The 20487-nt window shown below is 38.3% G+C and overlaps 1 protein-coding gene across 3 annotated transcripts; it reads left to right on the forward strand.

Moving 5' to 3' along the window:
- Positions 1-109: 109 nt before the first annotated feature.
- On the forward strand, positions 110-20444 carry cd4-1 (CD4-1 molecule). 3 transcript variants are annotated; one of them, XM_026183344.1, is made up of 11 exons: positions 110-163; positions 13474-13597; positions 16944-17014; positions 17111-17266; positions 17369-17518; positions 17842-18078; positions 18166-18543; positions 19253-19495; positions 19642-19742; positions 19847-19890; positions 20107-20444. In XM_026183344.1, exons 3-11 carry the CDS (start codon positions 16957-16959, stop codon positions 20135-20137), a joined length of 1398 nt encoding a protein of 465 aa, XP_026039129.1. In that variant the 5' UTR covers positions 110-163; positions 13474-13597; positions 16944-16956; the 3' UTR covers positions 20138-20444. The 3 variants fall into 3 exon arrangements, with proteins under 3 accessions (XP_026039129.1, XP_026039131.1, XP_026039130.1); XM_026183346.1 differs by having other exon boundaries at positions 19850-19890; XM_026183345.1 differs by lacking the exon at positions 110-163 and adding an exon at positions 3821-3839.
- The last annotated feature ends 43 nt before the right edge of the window (positions 20445-20487 follow it).

Consider the following 20487-nt stretch of genomic DNA (forward strand, 5'->3'; position numbering starts at 1 on the left):
TTGTAATCTAGTCTGTAAAATGTATTAAGTGCATAACAGAGGGGGTGAGATCATAGTGAACGCTGACTTCCTGTGTGTGTGTGTGTTTGAAAGAGGCACCTGCAGTGCACACAGCCTACCAAGTGTCAAAGCTGAACTCATAGCTGTACTGAGAAGATCCCATGTAAGTACTCTGTAATACTTTGTATGTATACTTTAGTGTTTTACGTGATAGTAGCAGGTTTTAAAAGCTTTTCTTCAAGGGAGATGATACTTTAATCAGGATAACAACATGTCAAGGACTCGAATCATAACTACATGCTGACAAATGTCAGAGACGCTGCGAAAGATCCACTCTGATAGACGCAAAGGGGCACGTAGGGTCAAGATTCAAATGTGGTCCCAACAGAGGCCGCTTTTAAAAGTTTTTTGACTGATTTGTCTTGAATTTGATCTGCTCGTGTTTGTGTTTGTTGCCTGAAAAACTGGCACAATTATTTTCATATATATTTATATCATTAGAAGAAAGTGACGATCCACAGTTCGTAGCCAGCGTTCAGTGTGTCTGACTGTCAACACATGAATTGAATTAAATTCGTCAACACTGAAAGATTTATGGTTGTTTTATCATCAGACTTAAGCAATTCTCAAATGAGCCGGACCTGATCTGTAGATTTTACCCTCTATGGGACGTCTTTCAGCCTTCATTAGTCTCTCTGATGTGCTTAAACCTAATGACAACCCTGAGGAGGATTTCAAAATGTCACATCAGAAATGCCTAAAATAGAATTTTCTGCTCTGCAGTCTCTTTAAACGTAAAGATCAAAATTTATGCAATAACAGCAGCGCCAGCAACACATTGTTGATTTTGCAATAAGATGCTAAATTTGTCCTGATCTTACGCAATCAGGACATAAACTAATTTTAATTTTTTTGAAAAAATGTAAAGAAAGTTACAATATCCTTAACAGTTTAAAATCAGGCAGGTTTGCTTGAATGTTAAGTTTAGTGTGTGTGTTGTTCCTCTAAAATATGATAGTGCTAGCTTTGCTGAGGGCCTTGTGCCATGCAGAATGCTTAATTTTGTAGGTAAATAGCAACGTTAATCAAAAAGCTTCAAATACCTTCAAATATTTTTAACACATTTGGTAAAGTGTTTCTTTTACGGCATTTATAAATTACTAAAACACACTGTAGCAAAGTATTTCTCTTATGTTATGTATATAACATTAAAAATGTTTTCACAAGTTAAAACTTCTGCCTTAAAACAGCCTTAAAAAGTCGAAAAAAATCTCACAGCTTACCTTATTTTTATATTTTTGGCACTGATAGTGTCGACAGTAATGTACTGCTTTTATTTAGTTCAGGTAAATAAGACCTGAAGCGTTCCCTCGTAAAGGCCATTTACAGCTGAGTGTGGATCGCACCTCATCTGCTGAGTTTTCTTTAACAAACAAGTAACTCTGAGAAGCTTCCAGTGTGCGTACTATCTTCAGAAATACAATGTCAGACGATGCCAAAAAATTTACTTATAGCAGGGTTAGTTCAAATGCTACGTGTGGTGGGCAACAAATGATTGTAATATAATGAAAAATTTGCTTGTTTAACGCAAATCTCCTTGTAAACTGTAACACTGAGCATAGTTCAGCTGTTATACTGAGGAAATTAACTTTAGATCACACTAAGTGGTAAAATCTCATATTTGCTTTAAACTCTAAACTCAGAGGCATTACACAGGTATCCAAACTAGGTTACCTTCAGAAAATAAAAGTTTTGACCTCTCGTTAAAGACAGGTGGCGCGTACGGTGGTTACATCAATGACGGCCTTGTTTTATTGAATGGTCCCAAAGAGTCGTGAAGCAGTGAGCTTGCGTGGCCTCGGGGTCCTGCTGGTTTTGTTTTAGGAGGACCCTGAAACTGAAAATGCTTCCTATGAAAACTGCCAATATAAAATAAATGAAAAAATAAATAAATGAATGAATGAAATGAAATTTACCAAGTGCTGTACTCTCACTCGAATATAAAATATAATAAGTGTAGGATTAAACTGGCTCAAATTTTTTGATTAATATTACAAAAATGGGCAATAATTTAGTGTTAGAGATATCTCACTTGAGATTATAGTGCTTCTTTTCTCATCTCTGAGCATTATATCAGGATAACAGTCTAGATTTCACTAATCCGTGGCTCATAGTGTTTTAAATTTTACTCATGATAAGTACCATTAAAATTAGATCTAGCAAACATGGCAAAGTGGCTGCAGACGCACAAAGATCTGGTGTAAAATACTAAAAAATAAATTTACCTGGCTCTTTCTGCGCGAGCGCTTTAATAGATCGCCTCCTTTCAGCTTCTCCATGTTTTATCTACTGCCAGAGCTTAAAAGGAGTCATATAACTCACAATTTTAAAAATGATATTACAAAATGGTAACAAATTAAAGGAAAATCCTGAAAACCCCCGACCCTGCCAGCGAAGCAATGCGATGCAGTGGCCCCTTTTTACTTTGAGGGGCTTGTCCCTCGAGAGCAAAGCGTCACTAGAAATCAAGCAACCAAAAAGTTGATTTGCACTTTATCCTTTCATGGAGCACTTCTATCCTGAAGGGAGCGGTCTGTTCCAGGATGGAAATGCCCCCGTCCAGAGGGCGCGAGGGGTCACTGAACGGTTTGAATATAAAACGATGTGCTACGGCCTCCCGAGACACGAGATTTTAACCCAGTATGAATGATTTTAGGCTGATGTACTGAACTGCTCTCCCCATCAAATGAGAGAATATCTTGAAAAAGAGTGGCGAGCATCCCCCCCAGCAGAGTCTCAAAGATTTAACGCAAATATTGTAGAAAAGTGCATTCAAGCTCTTCAGGCGGAACGTTGCGGCCCAACTTCTAACTAAGACACTTGCTGGTTTTCACATATCTGTATGATGTTACTTCTGCTGCGTGTGCACATTTTATGTTCCAGTTTGCTCTAAAACTAAATGTTTTGTGACAGAAATTAAATTTGGTAACATACATGTCGGATAAACTCCATCAGTGGCCAACCAGCACAGCGCTGCAGCACAGTCTGAAACAGAAGCGCTACCTTGAGCTTAAAGTGTTGACTGTTTGTTTTGTTTTTTTACACCAAAATGTTAACGTACAGCTGAATGCTGCACCTCACAGGTGTCAGCAGGCACTTCTTACTTGCTGAACTGTCTTCTTGCCTTTCTCGTTTCGAGGGTAGTCTGTTTTCAGTTTGCTCAGTAGGATTGAGGTTGGTTGGCTGATTTGGCCTGTGAATGTCGATCACATGTCCCCGGGTTCTTGGTTGTTTCAGCTTCATGCTCCGGATGCTATTCCTACAATTCAAAGGACTGAATTGTTTATCTCTGTTTATCCAGGAACACCCATAAAGCTGTTCAGAGCAGTTCAAAGCCATTTATTGTTTATTACTGACTAACTAAAGTGCTGCTGATTTACTCTTTTTGTTGCATATCATCGTGAAGAGTCATTAAATGTACTTGTTTCTTCTTCTTGGACTTTAGCAGTGAGCAAAAAGTCTCCTAGAGGCACACACTGTATGTATTTTGATGTTCTCTGTAGGCGATTACTGAGATGTGTTTCCCTTACCCTGTTATGAAAATATAACCTGTCTACACTGGAGGTGTTCTCATATGAGACATTAGGATTCCCTTTTCATGGGACTGCATTAGTCAGTTCTCTTTTTCACTGTATTACCCAAATGTGCACACTCATAGACACAAACATGCAGTCATACAAAGTGAAACTGCAATTTCTGAACCAGGGTGTGTCCCTCCTTCTGCTATTTCCATTTGTCTTGTCATTCCATCGCTACAAACCATCAGGAGCCAAATTCAGGTCAGCAAATCAAATTTTTTACTTCTTGATATCAGCAGGTTAGAAATGTCACTGTTAAAGGACATTGTTGCGATACATGTATTTATTGTTTGTGTAACCTCCATAAACAGCATATTACTGTAAAATTACGCTTATGTGAAAAAAGGCAGTGGACCGTTTTCCCATTCTGAACTTTTATGTATCAGGACATAATAAAATATCATCTGATCCTCAGCAGGGATCTGCAGGCAACACGGCAACCACATCCTGTCCTACTGTCAGGCCAGTAGAGTTAAAGAAATGTGCATACCATAACAGCAGCTGTATGGCCGCATACCTGTGAGGTTGTTGTAAGGTAGTGTTGTATCTGTTAGTATCAGAGTAACAGTCTACTTCCAAAACTTCTCTGCAGTAAACTATAAAACACAAATATGTGATGCTATAAGGTCGCTTATAGCATCACATATTTGTGATGCTATAAGCGATCACAAATATGTGATGTCGTGCGACACTGGGTCGCACGACCCTTAAAGATTAAAAAAACAACAACATGTGATTAAACTCTTTCATTGTTTAGTTAACAAAAACTAGATGAAAAAGCAGAAACTGTGTGAAATAGAAGATTCGGGAGCTTGCAGAACAACCTTTAACAATAATCATTTTCTGTATGACTTTATCAGTGTCTCACATCATGTTGGCCCACTTTTCTTTGCATTTTTACTTTAGTTCATTGAGGTTTGTAGGCATTCATTTGTGCATAACTCTCTTCAGGTCCCAACACATCATTTCAGTCCGGTTGAGAGCTGGATTTTTCCTGGGCCATTGCAACATCTCGATTTTTGACTTTTGATTTGCTGCTGTGCTTGCGATTGTTGTTCTGTTGCATGACTTAGCCGTCAGACAGATTGCTTCACATTTCTAAAAGTGTTTCGTATAAAGTTAACTGTCAGCTCAGGACAGTGACAGCAGAACAAACATAAATCATTACTCCTGACTGTGCTTGACAGTTGAGGTGTTTGTGCTGATAAGCTGTGGTTCATTTTTCTGAGCGTTATGGCCAGACTTCTCTATTTTAGCTCGATCTGTCTAAAAGTAGTCGTGTGATTTGTTCAGACGCAAAGCCATGCTGCCATGTTCTTTTTAGACAGTGTTTCTTCTGGCAACTCTTCCGAACAGGATGTACTTGTTCAGTCTTTTTCTGAATGTATTGTCATGAACTTTTACGTCTAATAAACTGAGGCCTGTAGAGTCTGAGATGTAGCTCTTGGGTTTTCGGCACGTTCTCTGAGCATTGCTCAGTCTGACCTTGGTGTGAATTTGCTGGGACGTCCACTGAAGATTAGCAGCTGTCTTAAATGTTTTCCACTGATGAACAATCTTTCTCGGTGTCGAATAATAAACTTCACAATGTTAGGAAATGGCCTTAAGCATTTATAGCATTTACATATAGCAGTTAGTTAGATTACCAGACCGTTGATATCTTTCTTGTTGTTAACACAAACCTGAATGCTCCAGACCTGTAACCTGTTAAAACAGTTAACATGATTAATTAATGAAGTGCATTTGATTATCAGCACCAGGCTGCTACTTACCACTTAATTCCTATGGAGGAAAACATGAAGGAATTAAGTGGTGGCTCCCACATAGCAAGCAGGTCTGGCCCGGATCTGGTATCAAGCCGTCACTGCTGGCTGACTTCTGGCATGGTAAGTGGTATGTCATCCATATATGGGTCAGGCTTGGCGTAGATGGCACTGACTATGTGATGGCATGCCACATCTGGCTCGATTATGTTTTTGGTTATGTGGCCCAGGATCATAGAAAAGAGTTCTGGCCCGACTGGTGCCATGGCAGGGTGTATGTCAACCAGATGTGGGCCAGGTCTGCCAATCATGACATAATTTATGTTCCTATTTTCCTATTTTAGTTAGAAGACCCAAATGCCATGTTGCAATACTATACTGCTATGGTAGCCAACGTTTCAAATGCAGGTTTGACAGGTTTGTGAGTGTACACTTTATCCAAAACCTAGTGACGGTTTACTCATGTTTATCACAGGGTGGCTGTAGCTCAGGAGGTAGATCAGAAGGTTAGTGGTTCGATCCCTGTTTCCTCCAGTCTGCATATCAAGAGTGTGAATGTGTATGAATGTAGTTAGGAAGCACTCAGTTAAGAGAAAGTGTGTGATTGGGTGAATGTGTCATGTTGTATAGAGCACTTTGAGTAATCTGGGAGAGTAGAGGAGCGCTATATAAGAATCAGTCCATTCACTGTCTGAACAGAGTTTCCTCATGTTACTTTTGCACTATTATGTTCCGGCACATGTTGTTATTACACGGCTTGATTAAGGTACACATTAGGCTGACATCTGCGGCCAGAGCTGAAACTGTTCTGGGGCAGCACAGGCCGTCATTCTTTGCGGTATGTGAGCCATGTGTAAGCACATTGTGTGGTCCAGATCCGAGCCATACCAATTTTGCTATGTTGGCTGTAGCTCAGGAGATAAAGCAGGTCATCTACTTTTTGGAAGTTGGATCCCTTTTGATTCTCTCCCTGCTCCAATTTGTATGCCAGTAAGTTAACAGGCTTGTAGAAGTAGAAACAAGCGCTTGTCTGTGAATGGGTGAATGGGGCAAAATGTATAAGCGCTTTGAGTCCTTGAGTAGAAAAGCGCTATATAAGAAACGGATGTGTTTAATTATTCATAAACTTCTTCTTAACTTTTAACGTTTACTAAATAAATAATGACACAATATGTCATGTCACATGTTGCTGTTCATTGGAGGTTGTATTTAAATAATGTTAAGTACTGCTAAGAATCAGATCTCTCTTATTATGTGTGATACATTAAAACTTTAGAGATCAAAGAGGGTGTTTTTATCTTTTCCACATGACTGTAGCAGCATCTCCTCGCTCGGGCACCCCGAGTTTAGTTTCTTGGTTTTGTCATACTTTGACAAGATATCGGCTCTGTAGAAGTTCCCCTTTTTCTTCCACAACATGGTTAGGGGAATGCTTTGGTATTTAACTTCAGAGCATCTACCCCGAAAGTGAGCACAACTGAACCCTACAGGAGTCTCGTTGATGGTGGTAAAGCCTCAACACGTAATAGCTTAAAATAACCACCATAACATTTCTGAATTAATACTCTGAACACCAAAGAAAAAGGAATTATATATAACGTACTTTTTACAGTTTACAGTAGCTTCCTGTTAATATTTTTTTGTACAAAGGAATTGGCACAAACTACAGCGCAAAACTCTGTAAACTGTCCTTGATTTCAGCTCCAGTTTGTTAGATTGAAGTATTCGGAGAGGGGTTTTTTTGCAAACGTACGTGCATACGTAATGACCCTGACACAAGTGCCAATGTAGCCACCATCATTACAAATTTGTTAAATGCCAAACAGCAGCAGATTGTTGCAAAAAACACCAAAAAACACCAAAACAAAACAGTTGCAATAGTAAGCAGGATGATGTGTGAGCTTTCAGAGCAGGGAGAGGCAGCACACAGCAGCCAGCTGTAACCCCACTGCAGGTGCACTCCTTTTTTAAAAACTGAATTTCCTGATTATTTTTGAAATGATCGTGTGCTGGGTGATTTCCCTGCAGTAAACTCCCCTCGTGTTTCACTTCCACGCAGGTTTTAGTGTCAGAGCAGCTTTTCATGACTGGAATCGCTGTTAAAGCAACCTGCAGAGGGTGATCGGTCAGTGACCGGTCGCAGGCTAAAATCATTTGTTTTCTTGTTTGTTAAAGTTGTCCTCTCATAGGTGGCGTCTCAGCTGCTCCTCTTCGTCTTGCTGTGTGTTGTTGGCTTTTAAAACTAAAGAAGTGAAAGTGTTGTTAGTAGGCAAAGGGTAACATGCAGTGAATCAGGAAATGAAGCATTATGGTTAAATTATGGCCGGCTTTTTAAATGCTCTTCAGCTCTGTTTGTGTAACAAATGTTTTCTGGTTTTCCTGTTTCAGTAGGTTCATATTAATAGAAACTCTTTCACTGTGCACCTGAACTGGCTGTCTAATACAGCTCTAATGTAAGAGATTGTCTTCATTCTTAAAAGACGTCCTAAAGTTGTGACAAATAACGCAGGTACCATTAAGTCTTTCCCTTTTTGTGTTTCTCTGTCAGTGTTTTCTAACATTTAATGATTGCAGCAGACATGAAGGGGGGGGGATTTCGTGCTAAAAAGAGTGTCACTTAATTTGACTACCCACATGGAAAAGAAATAGAAAGTGCTTAGAGCGAAATGTTTATGTTTCATGTTCAGGAGATTGACTCTTTGACGTTTTCCTTATACAGTCGTAAGATATTTAGAGTGAACTGAGTAAACATTGTTTTGTGAGGTAGAAATTAGTAGATAATAATATGAGAGATGACCCACTCAGTCACAGTGAATTATCTCTTTATTTCTCCACATTTTGTAACAAGACTTTGTACAGAACGACATCAGCTGAGTAAGTTAAGCCTCTTTTACCTTATAGAACCGGGAAACTGTGTCTTCTACCAAGTATGTGTGTGTTTTGCTTGTAGTTTGCTACTAAATAACTGTTTGCGAAAAATCAGCAGCAGCCCAGCGAGTGGAAAACTTAACGACAAATGCATCTTTACATTTCTCACTTCCGAATTAATGATGTTTACATTCACATCTTCCAAAAGTCACACTGGCTTCATATTGCCTGTGTTTTATTGTGCGTATTTGCGCATCAGATGTTTTATTAAATTTGTCACAGATACTTTTTAAACATCAGTCTGCAAACTTTGGACTCGTACCGCAGGTCATGATCATCATTATCAAAGGCAATATAAACACTTTTTCTATTTCTATTTCTTTTAGTTTACCTTTAACTTTGAAGATGATTTTTGCCCATTAAAAAATCTGCCTCTCCTGTTGCCTCTGAAGCGGCATTAGGAAGCAGGCTCCTCAAAATCAACGCCGCAAGGCTGAGCCTGCAGCGAACAAAAAAACTGCACAAATGCACATGTGAGGCATATTTTTAAAATGATTTGATTATTTAATCTAATGGCAGCTTAGTGTGTTTTTTAGCTATTGGGCAGATGTAGCAAAGGAACATCACTGAACTCTTCCTGACACTTTGAATGTGGCCGTCTGTACAATGAGTGGCAACATGTGAGTAGTGGAATAGTGTTTTTGTGCCTAACGTTTATGCAATTAAAATGCATTTAGTTCTTATTTGAATGCATGTTGATGGAAAAAAAATTGCAAAACATTTCCATAATTTCCGGATATAAACTGTAGGATGTACAGAAAAACATTACTGACTGAAAACTGAATTTTGTTTGTGTCATTGTTTTGAGAAATGCTCTAAAACTGACATCAAATGTTTTTTGTTTCCATTTTGTTTATTCATTTATTACAATAAGCGAATAATCATATTATCTCGATTACTTACAGGAATGCAGTAACGTGCTTCAGCTACGCTCAGCGCATATGCTGCACACACGTCTGTAGGCGCTGTGGAAATATACAGCAGTGTTTCCACTGCAAACAAACGTCATCATTAACCTCATCATCTTAATCACAGATTTATAGTAGCAGTCGTGTGCAGTCCATATGAATTAGAAAATCTACATGAACTGTGGCAAAATCTACATTTTCCTTTTGATAAAAACGATCATCCAGCGGCCCACAAACCAAAAATAACTTACAGATACTGATGATGGAGGTTTTAGCGATGAGTGGGAGAGACAGTAAACTTTTCTGTCTTTGCGACTGTTTCACAAGTTTGAGGTTTCAAAGAAGCTTGAATGAAGTTCCCCTCATGATGAAACAGACTAAATGTTTTCAGGCACTGAGGGAGAATGTCACTTGTTTCTGATTCTTAACATCTTTTCCACTGACATTTTGTTTATTTATGAAACACAAAAACAGCCACAGACTCTTAAACTTCCAGCACACACCCAGCACCTTCAGCACATCCTCCCGTCTTTGGCTAAATCGCACGCCATAAGTCTAACCTGTAATTTTATCAAATACAATAAAACCAGCGCAAGTCAGAGACAGGAAATAGAGATCGATTGCCGAGGGAAACCCTCTGTAGGAGAGATTGGAGGCTGAGGAAGCATGAGAGGCATATGAAAAAAGTGAATCACCCATCTTTCTTGCTTGTGGCCCACACTTTGTCTTTTTCTTTTTCAGTAATGACACAGTGTGGTGCACACCCCCTCGTTAGGTGTGTGTGACTAATGAGGGAGTCCTCACTTTCAAGGTGTTTTCCATCAAAATCACAGCTCATAAACAAATATGCATCCACCGAGGAAAGAAAGGGGTGTCGCGCTGATCGCGGGCTTTGCAGCCGCTTTTATATCCGAGTAATCTGAAAGGAGCTCCATTTAAAAGCTCATTTCATTTAGGCCTGTAAGCAAACGTTTGGCTGAGGCAGCACAGACGTGAAGGTTTTGCTTTACGAGTGAACAAAAGCTTGTTTCATTTCGAGCTCAGAAGGAACAGAAGCAGGTGTGAGCCCTTCATGAAGGCAGTACAGAGGCAGGCAGAGAAACCTCAGAGAGACACATGAGACGTGTGTGAGATGTTTGTTTTGTCCTTGTTGTGGTTCCTGTATCTAAACCACCTCAGCAGCATGTTTCTGCAGCACCAGTCTGATCCCTGTAGCCTTCATTAGCTGTGATGGAAGAGATCATCTGATTTCTTGAATGAAAAATAAGCGATTAGCTTCTATTTCAGCAGAATAAACAGCCAAACGTTAACCCTTTACAGAGTCAGTGCATCTGTGTCAAACATGCTGCTGAGCCTCTCAGGCCTGCCTTCAAAGTGTAGTACTTCACTGGTATTGTGCCCAAATTTTAAGCAGTTTTGATTCAATTTAATGTAATCTTCCAGTCACAGGATCTCTCATGTTTTCTGAGGACATCAAAGATGCTCTAATTTTTGTAATTAGTTTGCAGTTTAATGTTTTATCTAGCACATCAGCACAGCTGCCGTAGCTGTAAGGCAATACTGTACTCACCCATACAGCTCGTGTGTACAACTTCTGAGAAGCTGAGAAGCTGACAACAGTGAGAAAACACAGAAATCTACAGATGTTGTTGAGTCGAGCGCAGATGTGACTCGGCTGCATTTTAGGAGTGCAAATAAGAACAAGCAGATGATCAGCTCCCTCACAGGTGGACAGTTACTATTATTAAGTAATAAAGCAATGAGTAATCAGAGTGCCGTACAGAGAGAAAAGTGAAATGTGCAGAGAATCTGAAATCTTAAGCTCAAAATTATGATACCGATCCCCAACAAGAGTCATCTGTGGGACTCTTTATATCACTTTTCAGGTCAAGAAGGGAGATTGAGGGAAAGGTGTTGTTATATTTCTCCCGGACTGCCCGAACTCTGCAAGCTATACGTATAAATGAATTTTAGTGGCATGGCAGATTGACTGATGACGACCGATTGCCTTCATGTCAAAGAAAAGAAGAATATCGCCCCTACCATGAATTTGATCACACTCTGGTAAAATGAACTGGATTGATGCTGCGTGCCTTTTTTTAAATGAACAAAGTAGTTTGCTGATAATTACATTTAGCACAGTTACATTTACAGACTAATGTTGGCCGTCATAGACCTCAGTCTGGTCAACCTTTTATTCACGTGTTTGTCTGTTAACCAAGGGTCCCAGATATTTTAGCAACTAAAGTGACCCCTTTATACTTTATACAACAAAACCTAATTTACATGGCTCTATTTGTGTTTATTCTAATGTAATCAGCAACGGTTTTAAATCATTTTGATGTTACCCAACTCAAACGCTTTAGCTATATTTCATCGTCATCGGGCACCGAGTATGTGCTCGACTTTTGCAGATTTGGTTCTCTGAGTCTGTTAGCTACGCTCACTGTAAAACATTGTAATGCAGCGATTCCAAGTAAAAACATTTAAATAAAACAAAACAGAAACATTTCCATCATCATACATGACCCCACACAACTTTCCATTATCCCTGACACACCATTGTTCCAATTCCTGTAATCTATGAAAAAATATGAGTGAAGTAGACCGATGAATTCATGGTAGGAAATGTTTTCATGATTAAAGATTAAAGACAAATATTTCTACACCGCTAACGTCATAAACGAGTCCATGCGGTCATTTGAAGTTAAAACTCGCAAACCCAGCATTGTTCTGATGAAGTTCGATCAGTTTTTCTGTTTAATACAAATTTGCTGGTAAGACATAAAGAAACGGGAATTATGTAAGATGGAAACATTCAATAAAAAACTATTGATCGCTTTCACCCGCGCTGACCGTTTGGCGGGTCTTTTCTTGTCAAACGCACAAAGGGAAGATTTTCTTTACTCGACAAATCTTTACATTTCAGTACAGTTTGTTTTATTAAAATTAGTTCATAGAATCTTAGATTGAAAGGAAATTTCAATTTACTGCTAGTTACCGCCAAATAACATGACACAGTGGTTTTTATTTTGATGAATGTTTTCCTCGATGCTGTAGCTTCGGCGGAGCTCCGTAACAAGCACAAACAGATTATATACATCGAAAAATGAGTAACATTTAAGCTACTCAGCAACAACTGAAGAAGACATATTGTGAACATTTATTCTGGCGGGTATGTTTGTACGATTGTGATTTCAGCACCTTTACACGCGCGGCTGGTTGGACTTATAAATTTCACAAAGTAATTGTGTTTGTTGACTTTATTCTACTTTAACATCCATTCATCTTGTTCTGAACTTTAAAACTTAGGCCGTGATTATTGGTTGATTGATGATTCGCTCGCCGTGTTCAGACAGCAATATTTGTTTGCTTTCTGGAAGAAATCTAAACATGTCAAAGATGGGGAAAAAATGAACGATAAGGGCAATTTTAAAGTGCGAAGAGGTTCTGAAAAGCACTGGTCATGGAAGTGAGAGCGAGACCTTACAGAAGAGACGCTGCACTGCACCGTCGTCGATAGACTTGAAGATTTTAAGTCCATGAAGTCTGTTATTCCGTCATATATAAATTAATCTCATATATGCCGCTCTCCCAGGAAAAAAAACATCCCTAAACTTTTTGCTTTTCTCATCCCGTTCTGCACTTTATCCGACTTTCTCTCCAGGAAATGTCGCATTTTTAATTTGCATCAGTCAACTGTTTTTGTGAAGATTGGTTCAGCAGTTCATGCTTGAATTCTGATACACTAATTATGTATCTAAATTGGTACAATTATAAGACCAGTGGAAAATTACAATAAATTAGTTTGTAAGCGGCTCATGTGCCGCTTAGAACGTGCTAAGGATAGATAATGAGTCCGGAGAGACCCTTCACAGAGTTTATGACATAAACAGCATCTCATACTTAATGAGCTAAGACATTTTACCCCATTAAGATTTGTTCTCTATTTGTTATTATAGCCACTGGACAGATTAAAAGTAAAAACAGAAACTCAAAAAAACATTTAATTTTACTGATTAAATGACGACATGATTACACTGCCAAAGCGATGCGTTTCAGTGTTTTGTGTATATGAATCTTAGATATTTTGTTTACTCTAAACAGTACCCAACGGTAAACAGTTTAAGGGGGTAGAAAACTTTCGAAAACTGATCTTGAGTAGAGTTTAACAACCAATCAAAGGTCATTTTTCTGACTTTGGGTCTGATCAGCATCTGTGTGTGTGTCTTCCAGGCCAATCAGTGCTGAGGGAGGTGCAACGGCATTTAAAAAGAGGGCTCGTTTGATAAATATACAACACTTCCGACTGACTCCGGATCACTGAGCACAGAGGGACACTCTGCACTGAGCAGCCGCTGTAAGTATTGTGTAATTTTTCAGATTTTAACCTAATATACACATAATTCAGAACCACGGCACACGTTGTAAAGTTAATTTATACTAGAATTATCAGTATCACATTTTTTTAAATAATAAGTTTGAAATATAAACATGTAAAGCCTCAACAGGCCCAGTGGAGCCAGAATATCACGCTGAGTTTTATGCAATTAGAGCTCCAAGGTAAGTTTTATAAATCGACAGCGCAGTGACGATCCTCTCCAGATATGAAAAAACTGAAAGAAAAAACTAAATAATAAACTTTTTGGAGGATTTTAAAAACACACACATTAAACGTTGCCTGAAAATGTAATTTCAGATCGTATTATTAAAAATGTTAAAATGCTAATCCATTTCTTGTATTTCTTTTTTCTTACATTTAACTAAAACATATAATCGTTTAAGCGCTGAGCAACTGACCCGTACAAAACAGATGACCGCTGAGCAAAAGATGTATGTGTAATTTTCAAATAATACATTTACAATAAAATAGGATTTAAACATTTACACCGGTGGATTATTTTAGCTTGAACTAAATATGTTGACGTAGCATTAGCGATAGTTGTGTACCACAGTTATTTTTTAAGTTACTCACAAATTCACGCTTTATGACACACAACTATTCCTGATTTTTCTGAAAAACAAACAATATAACACTTTAATTTTTTCTTAAGCTTCATAAATAAAATATGTTTGAGGTGATGGTGAAAAAAATAAAGGAAACTTTTTGTCAAATTAATTTAAATTCTGGCCAAAAAAAAAAGAATAAATAAGACAAATAAAGATTTTTAAAAAATGAGATGAATGAAATTAAATGAAATGCTGCTGTTAATCTGGTTTCTCTGTTCATTCAGCTCCCCTCCTTCATCTCTCTGCTGTGTCTGACCCTCATCCTCCCCTCCCCCCCATCTCTGTATTTGTTGTTGTAGCTCCCTCCTGACTGCAGATACGATCATGTTGGTTTCTGGGTTATACTTCCACAGGTGCGATGACTTTGAACGTCAGTTTGTCATCAGTTTCACTCCATCACCGATCTTCCCTCATTATTGTTTCTTACAAACTCTGATACAATTCATATTAAACACTATGCAGTTTCAGTCGAGTGAAATAGATTATATTGGAGCATAAATTCTCTGAGACATTCTCCCTCAACACAAAAACACCTCAGATTTTAATATTTCCTGTTGATTTTCTTCTTCTGGTAGCTGGCTTATCTATGAGCGCTAACAATTAGCTTTTTTAATTCAAGATTTTAAGAGTGAGATCCCTAGAGAGATGATTGCACTCTAAAGCTGTTACGAGAATTATTATTTTTTATTATTTTCATGTGAATAATGAGGCTATTAGTAGGACAAAGGAGGACTTGGTGACTTTTATATTTATCCCAACACATTTATGCACATTTAGCCCATGAGGACATTGTGCATCATACGTGGAGCTGATTTTCCCTCCAATGGTGAAACTAGTGAAAACCTGTAATATTATTAAAGGTATTTGGGGGCACTTTACTGCACAGAGACATGTAGAGCCGGCGCCCGGGCTGGCCCAAACTAGAGACTCCGCAAACCTTTAATTTTACCGTAAGTTTAAATATCTATTAGCAGTTAAACCTTAAACAATAACTCAAAATAACTGGACACGAGCAGTTATTGTGTGTCTCCACATATTATATACAATAACGCATTAAATTTAGATTTAAAACACATTCGGTCGCCGATAAAAAAAACCTGTATTTAGGCGTAAAGTTCTGTTTTACCTCACTATTGAAGAATATTTTGATGAACAATTCTCTGATCTTCGTCTGTTTCACGAATAAAGAGCCCACAGCTTTATCCACGTCTCATAGAGAATCGTGTCATCACAGCATTGCCATTTTTCTTCAATCAAAATAATTTATTATTTTTGATCGATTTATGTTTTGATCTAAAGTGTTTAATCCAAAAAGGAAAAATCTGATACTGAACTCAAGTCTTATCATTTAAAAGTCAAATAGTTCCTAAGATCTCTGGAAATTGTGGAGTGTTGCACAAATAAATCTGATTCGCTCAATCTGCTCATTCAAAATAAAAAGTCTTTAATGAACATCGGCTTATACATTAAAGAAATATTCATAATCTTACTTTAAAGCTGCTTCCCCTTCAAGAGTGTGTTTGTTGGGAGGGCACATAAATGCCCTCTTTTAACATTTTTTCAATATTAATTTATTTATCTTTTTACACAAACATACATTTAGAGTTTCTGTGTACAACCATAACACAGCGTACAGGCAAAGAGAAGAAAAACAGAGATAAGGGGTGAAACAGAAAAAAAAAGAGAGAAACATCTACCTTAAACCACAGTCTAGGTGTGCTGCCGGTGCTGTGGTCTTTTTAAGCGTGGAGAGATCCGTCTTTCGTGGAACACAGGAGGAAGAGAGGGGGTGTGAGAGGCAGAAGAAGGGAGGACTGGGATAAGAATCTGCACCCTTCACTAAATCAAGTCCCACCACAAGCCAGCTTACGCTCTGAGTCTCTTCCCTCCAACATTTGTCTGCTTCTTTTCATCCAAAGCCCACCACAGGCCGCCTACTCTCAGCTCTCTGAACTACTTGTCTTTTATCTTCTCAAATCTCTCAAAATCTGAGACCACCACAAACCCCCCTTTGCTTCCTGTTGAATGATTTCACTTTGCAGCAGACTTCAATATACACAGGACGCTACAACTAAACTAAAGACTCATTTTTACTGAAATGCTTATTTTTCAACATCTACTTTTCTTCTTGTTTGTCACTAAATGATTAAATATAGTACGACATATTTACGATGTATTGCGGACCTGTTCAACAGCTCTGAAAGACCTTCAAGTTTCATTTACAGGTTACATAGAGAGTTATTTATTTATTGATTCGTATGCAGTGAAATACAACATCACTACTAAACACCCTCAAATCAATCGGTCAATGCATTTTTTTAAAGGATTGTATTGAGTTCAGGCAGCAAATCTCAGACAATTGAACAGTAAATTGGATTTGCCATATAAACTGAAGAAGCAGGCTGATGTGGAATTTAATTCCATGGAGATTTTCTTTATGGTTTTCTTCTGTGTTGTATCTGTTTCAAAGAACTACATACATTTGTGATCATATAATATATAACAATTATACCTCGGGCTTTCTGATGTAAAGAAAGTAATACATTTCTTGAATGTTGTTCTGCTCTTTTAAGAAAGTAGCAAATAATCAGGCTTGAAGTCTTAATCAAAAAAGTTAACATTTGAAAGAAGCTATAAAAATAAAGCTTATAGTTACTATAAAAATCTATAAACTGTATTTTTATTATATTTTCCAGACATATAACAAGGATGAAGAACTTCATTCAGTCCCTTCTCCTTCTTATCGCTGTGATTGTGTCAACTACCGGTAAGACGCCCTGACTGTAGACTTATTTATTTTCATTTGGAAACTGGACTGTTTGATATTCCGTATTAACACATAACATCCTTCTCATCCTTGTAGGTGCTCAGAAAGAGATTTATGCTAAGGAGGGACAGGATATTACCTTGGAGCCAACATCCTATCCAGCAAACTCTTATGTGTACTGGTATTTTGAAAAACAGGATGGTCATCAACTTGCCTGGCTTAACCCCTTAGGCGGAAAGGGATTCAGTAATGGTAAACCATATATTTATGTATATATTATTTATTTATTGTTACTGAGCAGGGAAATACAGGTAAATAAAAAAATATTTTTAACAATAACTTTCTGCCTTGTAGATGAGAAGTGGAAAAACAGGTTGTCCTTAACTGGTGCCTCGCTGGTCATAAACGCTTTGCAGGAAGACCTCTTTGGGACTTTTGTCTGTAAAATCAGCGCAGCCGGTCAGCGTGACTCGATCACTGTATTTAAAGTCATTCAAGTCAATGGTAAGAGCAAAAATAAGGTCACATGATTAGTGTGTAAGTTTAATTAATGGTTATTAAAGTTTAAACCACTGTATTTACATATCTTCATCATATTCAACAGTCTTAAACAAGTTGTTCAAATATAGCGCATGTTTTTAATTTGTGTCCTGAGATGTTTGATGTAAGAGCAGTTTAACTTATTAACTTCTTAACATGGCCTTTATGAATTCATTGGACATGACAATCTGTTTTTTTAAACTACGTATGTGAAAAAAGTTTATTTTAAAATGTAAAACATATCACTTCTATTCTGTTTCCTTTATTCTGCTTGTTTTCTGTGCTAGTGATTGAGAAATCAGCCTCTCCTCTGTTGTCTGGCGATTATCTGAGTCTGACCTGCAGTCTGGGAAGTGTTCCTCAAAACACACCTGAGATTTACTGGCTCAGTCCCCAGGGAAACAGAGAAGGAAACAAAGGAATAGTCTACATTCAAGCCAGAAGTGAACACAACGGCCAGTGGGACTGCGTAGTGAAAAAAAATACCAATGAAAAGAAGTTCCCAGTTTCTGTTACAGTTGTGGGTGAGTTTCTGTGTGTTTGCATTTGTTTCGCAGTTGTGTATCCTCATCTTTAAGATCAGGTTTCTAACAGTTTCTCCTCCTTTTTAGACCTCGCCCCTGTGCCTTCACATCAGTATACATCCACAGACTCGCCTCTCACCATCCCTTGTTCTTTAATTTCTCCTGTTACCTGGGAACAAGTGAAAAAAAAGGAGATTGAGGAAGTTCAGTGGCACTTTGCTCCTAAACTCTCCTCAGGCACCCTTTCTGACAATCCAGAGCAGCTCTTCTCCCTCGATCTGGAAAAACTTACCTGGAAGAAGGGTAAAGACAAAGGACTGTCTCCTGTATATAACATTAAAAACGGAAATCTGTCTTTGACCAAATCAAAGGCAACAGTAGAAGACAGAGGGCGCTACACGTGCTCAATGAAATTTAAAGATGGCAGGACCCTGGAGACCACAGTAGACGTAGTGGTGTTGGAAAGTAAGTCACATTTTTTTGACAAGACCAGCTCTGTGTTGCACTCACCTCCGTTATATTTAGGGTTATTTTTTCTTTGTGACCGCTCTTGCTGCCTTCCTGCTCGGCCAGTATTTTCATTTCTCTGCTACTGAATTTATTTGCAAGTGTCCACAGTGTGACATGTTTCTAATTCACAAGCTCCTCTTGTTTTAATTGGCTGTATTAAGCATCCCCTCTGCCAGAACAGCGTGCTAACACAGTGAATCTTAATTGGACCGTGTGTTATGAGAATCTATGAAGTAAACTATGATTTCTCAGTTGTGGCTGAATGTTTTTTAAAGTAGAACCAGAAACAAATACAGATCTGATGTATTTACTCACAGGAAATTGCTCCTATAACACAATTTCTCTGGACTGTTCTCAAGCAAACCCACAACTCACATTATATTCAAATGATAAAAGCTATATTTAAATATTGATGTGAGATGTTGAATTTCTACAGCATTCACATGTGGAGGTTTGAAGCCAAACCTTTTGTTTTTTTACAAGCTTTTATTTGGGAAAGAAATCAAAATGTCTTGTTTAGACATCATCGCTGCTTTCGTGGCCAAAGTTTTAGTCTGATTTCAGGAAAATGCCGTTACAGACAACTTCTTTGAAGCAATTTATTTTATAAAATGCATGTTTTTCATTTTATTTCTTTGTTCTTTCTCTTCTGCTTCGTCTCCAGTCATCGCCCACCCAAAAGCAGAGCTAATCTACGGTCAGCAGGTCAATCTGTCCTGCAGCACTGGTGACCAGCTGCCCAATGATATGAAGTTAAATTGGACTTCACCTAAAACGTCATCTTACATCTCTTACCCCACCCATATTACTGTCCCGGAAGTGGGCAAAGAAGATAACGGAAAGTGGGGGTGTGAGCTGTGGCAGGGCGGCAACAAGCTGACGTCAGATGAGATACTGCTTAAGATCGGTGAGCACGGGAAGTGAGACGAGCAGGAAGTGTGACATGGGCCTGACCTTGTGACCACAAAATTTTAAGACAGAAACTTCTTTTACATGATGTGTTCTTTCTATACTGTATACTGTTTGATGACTGTCTGTCTCTGTTGTGTACAGAACCCAGACTGAGTGTGTGGATGCTGGTGATCATTTGCAGCGCAGCAGTCATCCTTCTCCTCCTCCTCGTGCTCGCTTTCATCCACTACCGACGCAGAAAAGTACAGTTCAGCCGTTCATATTCCTTTCTTTTCAATCACACTGAGTTATTAGTTCAGCTTTAAGAGTTACCCCTCTGTGTCTGCCTCTTTGTCACTCACATTAGCAGAAAACGAGACTCCTCAGGCATCAACTCTGCCAGTGCAAAAAGTACGTACTAACCATTTCCTGAACTGGTAAAATGGCTCCAAAGCCACATTTATAAGCATGCACACTTATTAGCACTAAAATCTGAATGACACTTTGAGCCATGAGATATTTTTTGAAGTACGAACATTACTTAAATAAGCATTTATGATTTGGCTTTTGTAGTTCTGCGTCAGTTTCCATAACTCAAACAGAAACCTGGGACTTTTTCTTTTTCAGCCCCAAACCAAAAGGATTTTACAGAACATGAAAGCTCACAGACCGGATCTTTAAGAAGAAACGGGAACACGCTGAATTTCTGATCTGATATGTTCTGATTTACCTGATTACCTGGATTTACATCTCTCATTTTGCCATACTGGAAAGTACAAAAGAGTTTTGTTGGATTGAGGATCAAACATATCAGGCAATCTGGACTGATTTTATGTATTTTGTGTATGATTATTACCGTCTGTGACTTTAAATCATTTACACTTTGAGTCTATCTGTAGACTAAATTTCCTGTACCCTTATGTATATTTTTGAGGAGGTCTGTAATGCTTTCAGATGTGTAGGTGCTTCTGTAAATTTACATGTGCAGCATATTATTTGTGTAAAGTT

The sequence above is a fragment of the Astatotilapia calliptera genome, chromosome 11, assembly GCF_900246225.1.
Source record: "Astatotilapia calliptera chromosome 11, fAstCal1.2, whole genome shotgun sequence".
Taxonomy (NCBI): domain Eukaryota; kingdom Metazoa; phylum Chordata; class Actinopteri; order Cichliformes; family Cichlidae; genus Astatotilapia; species Astatotilapia calliptera.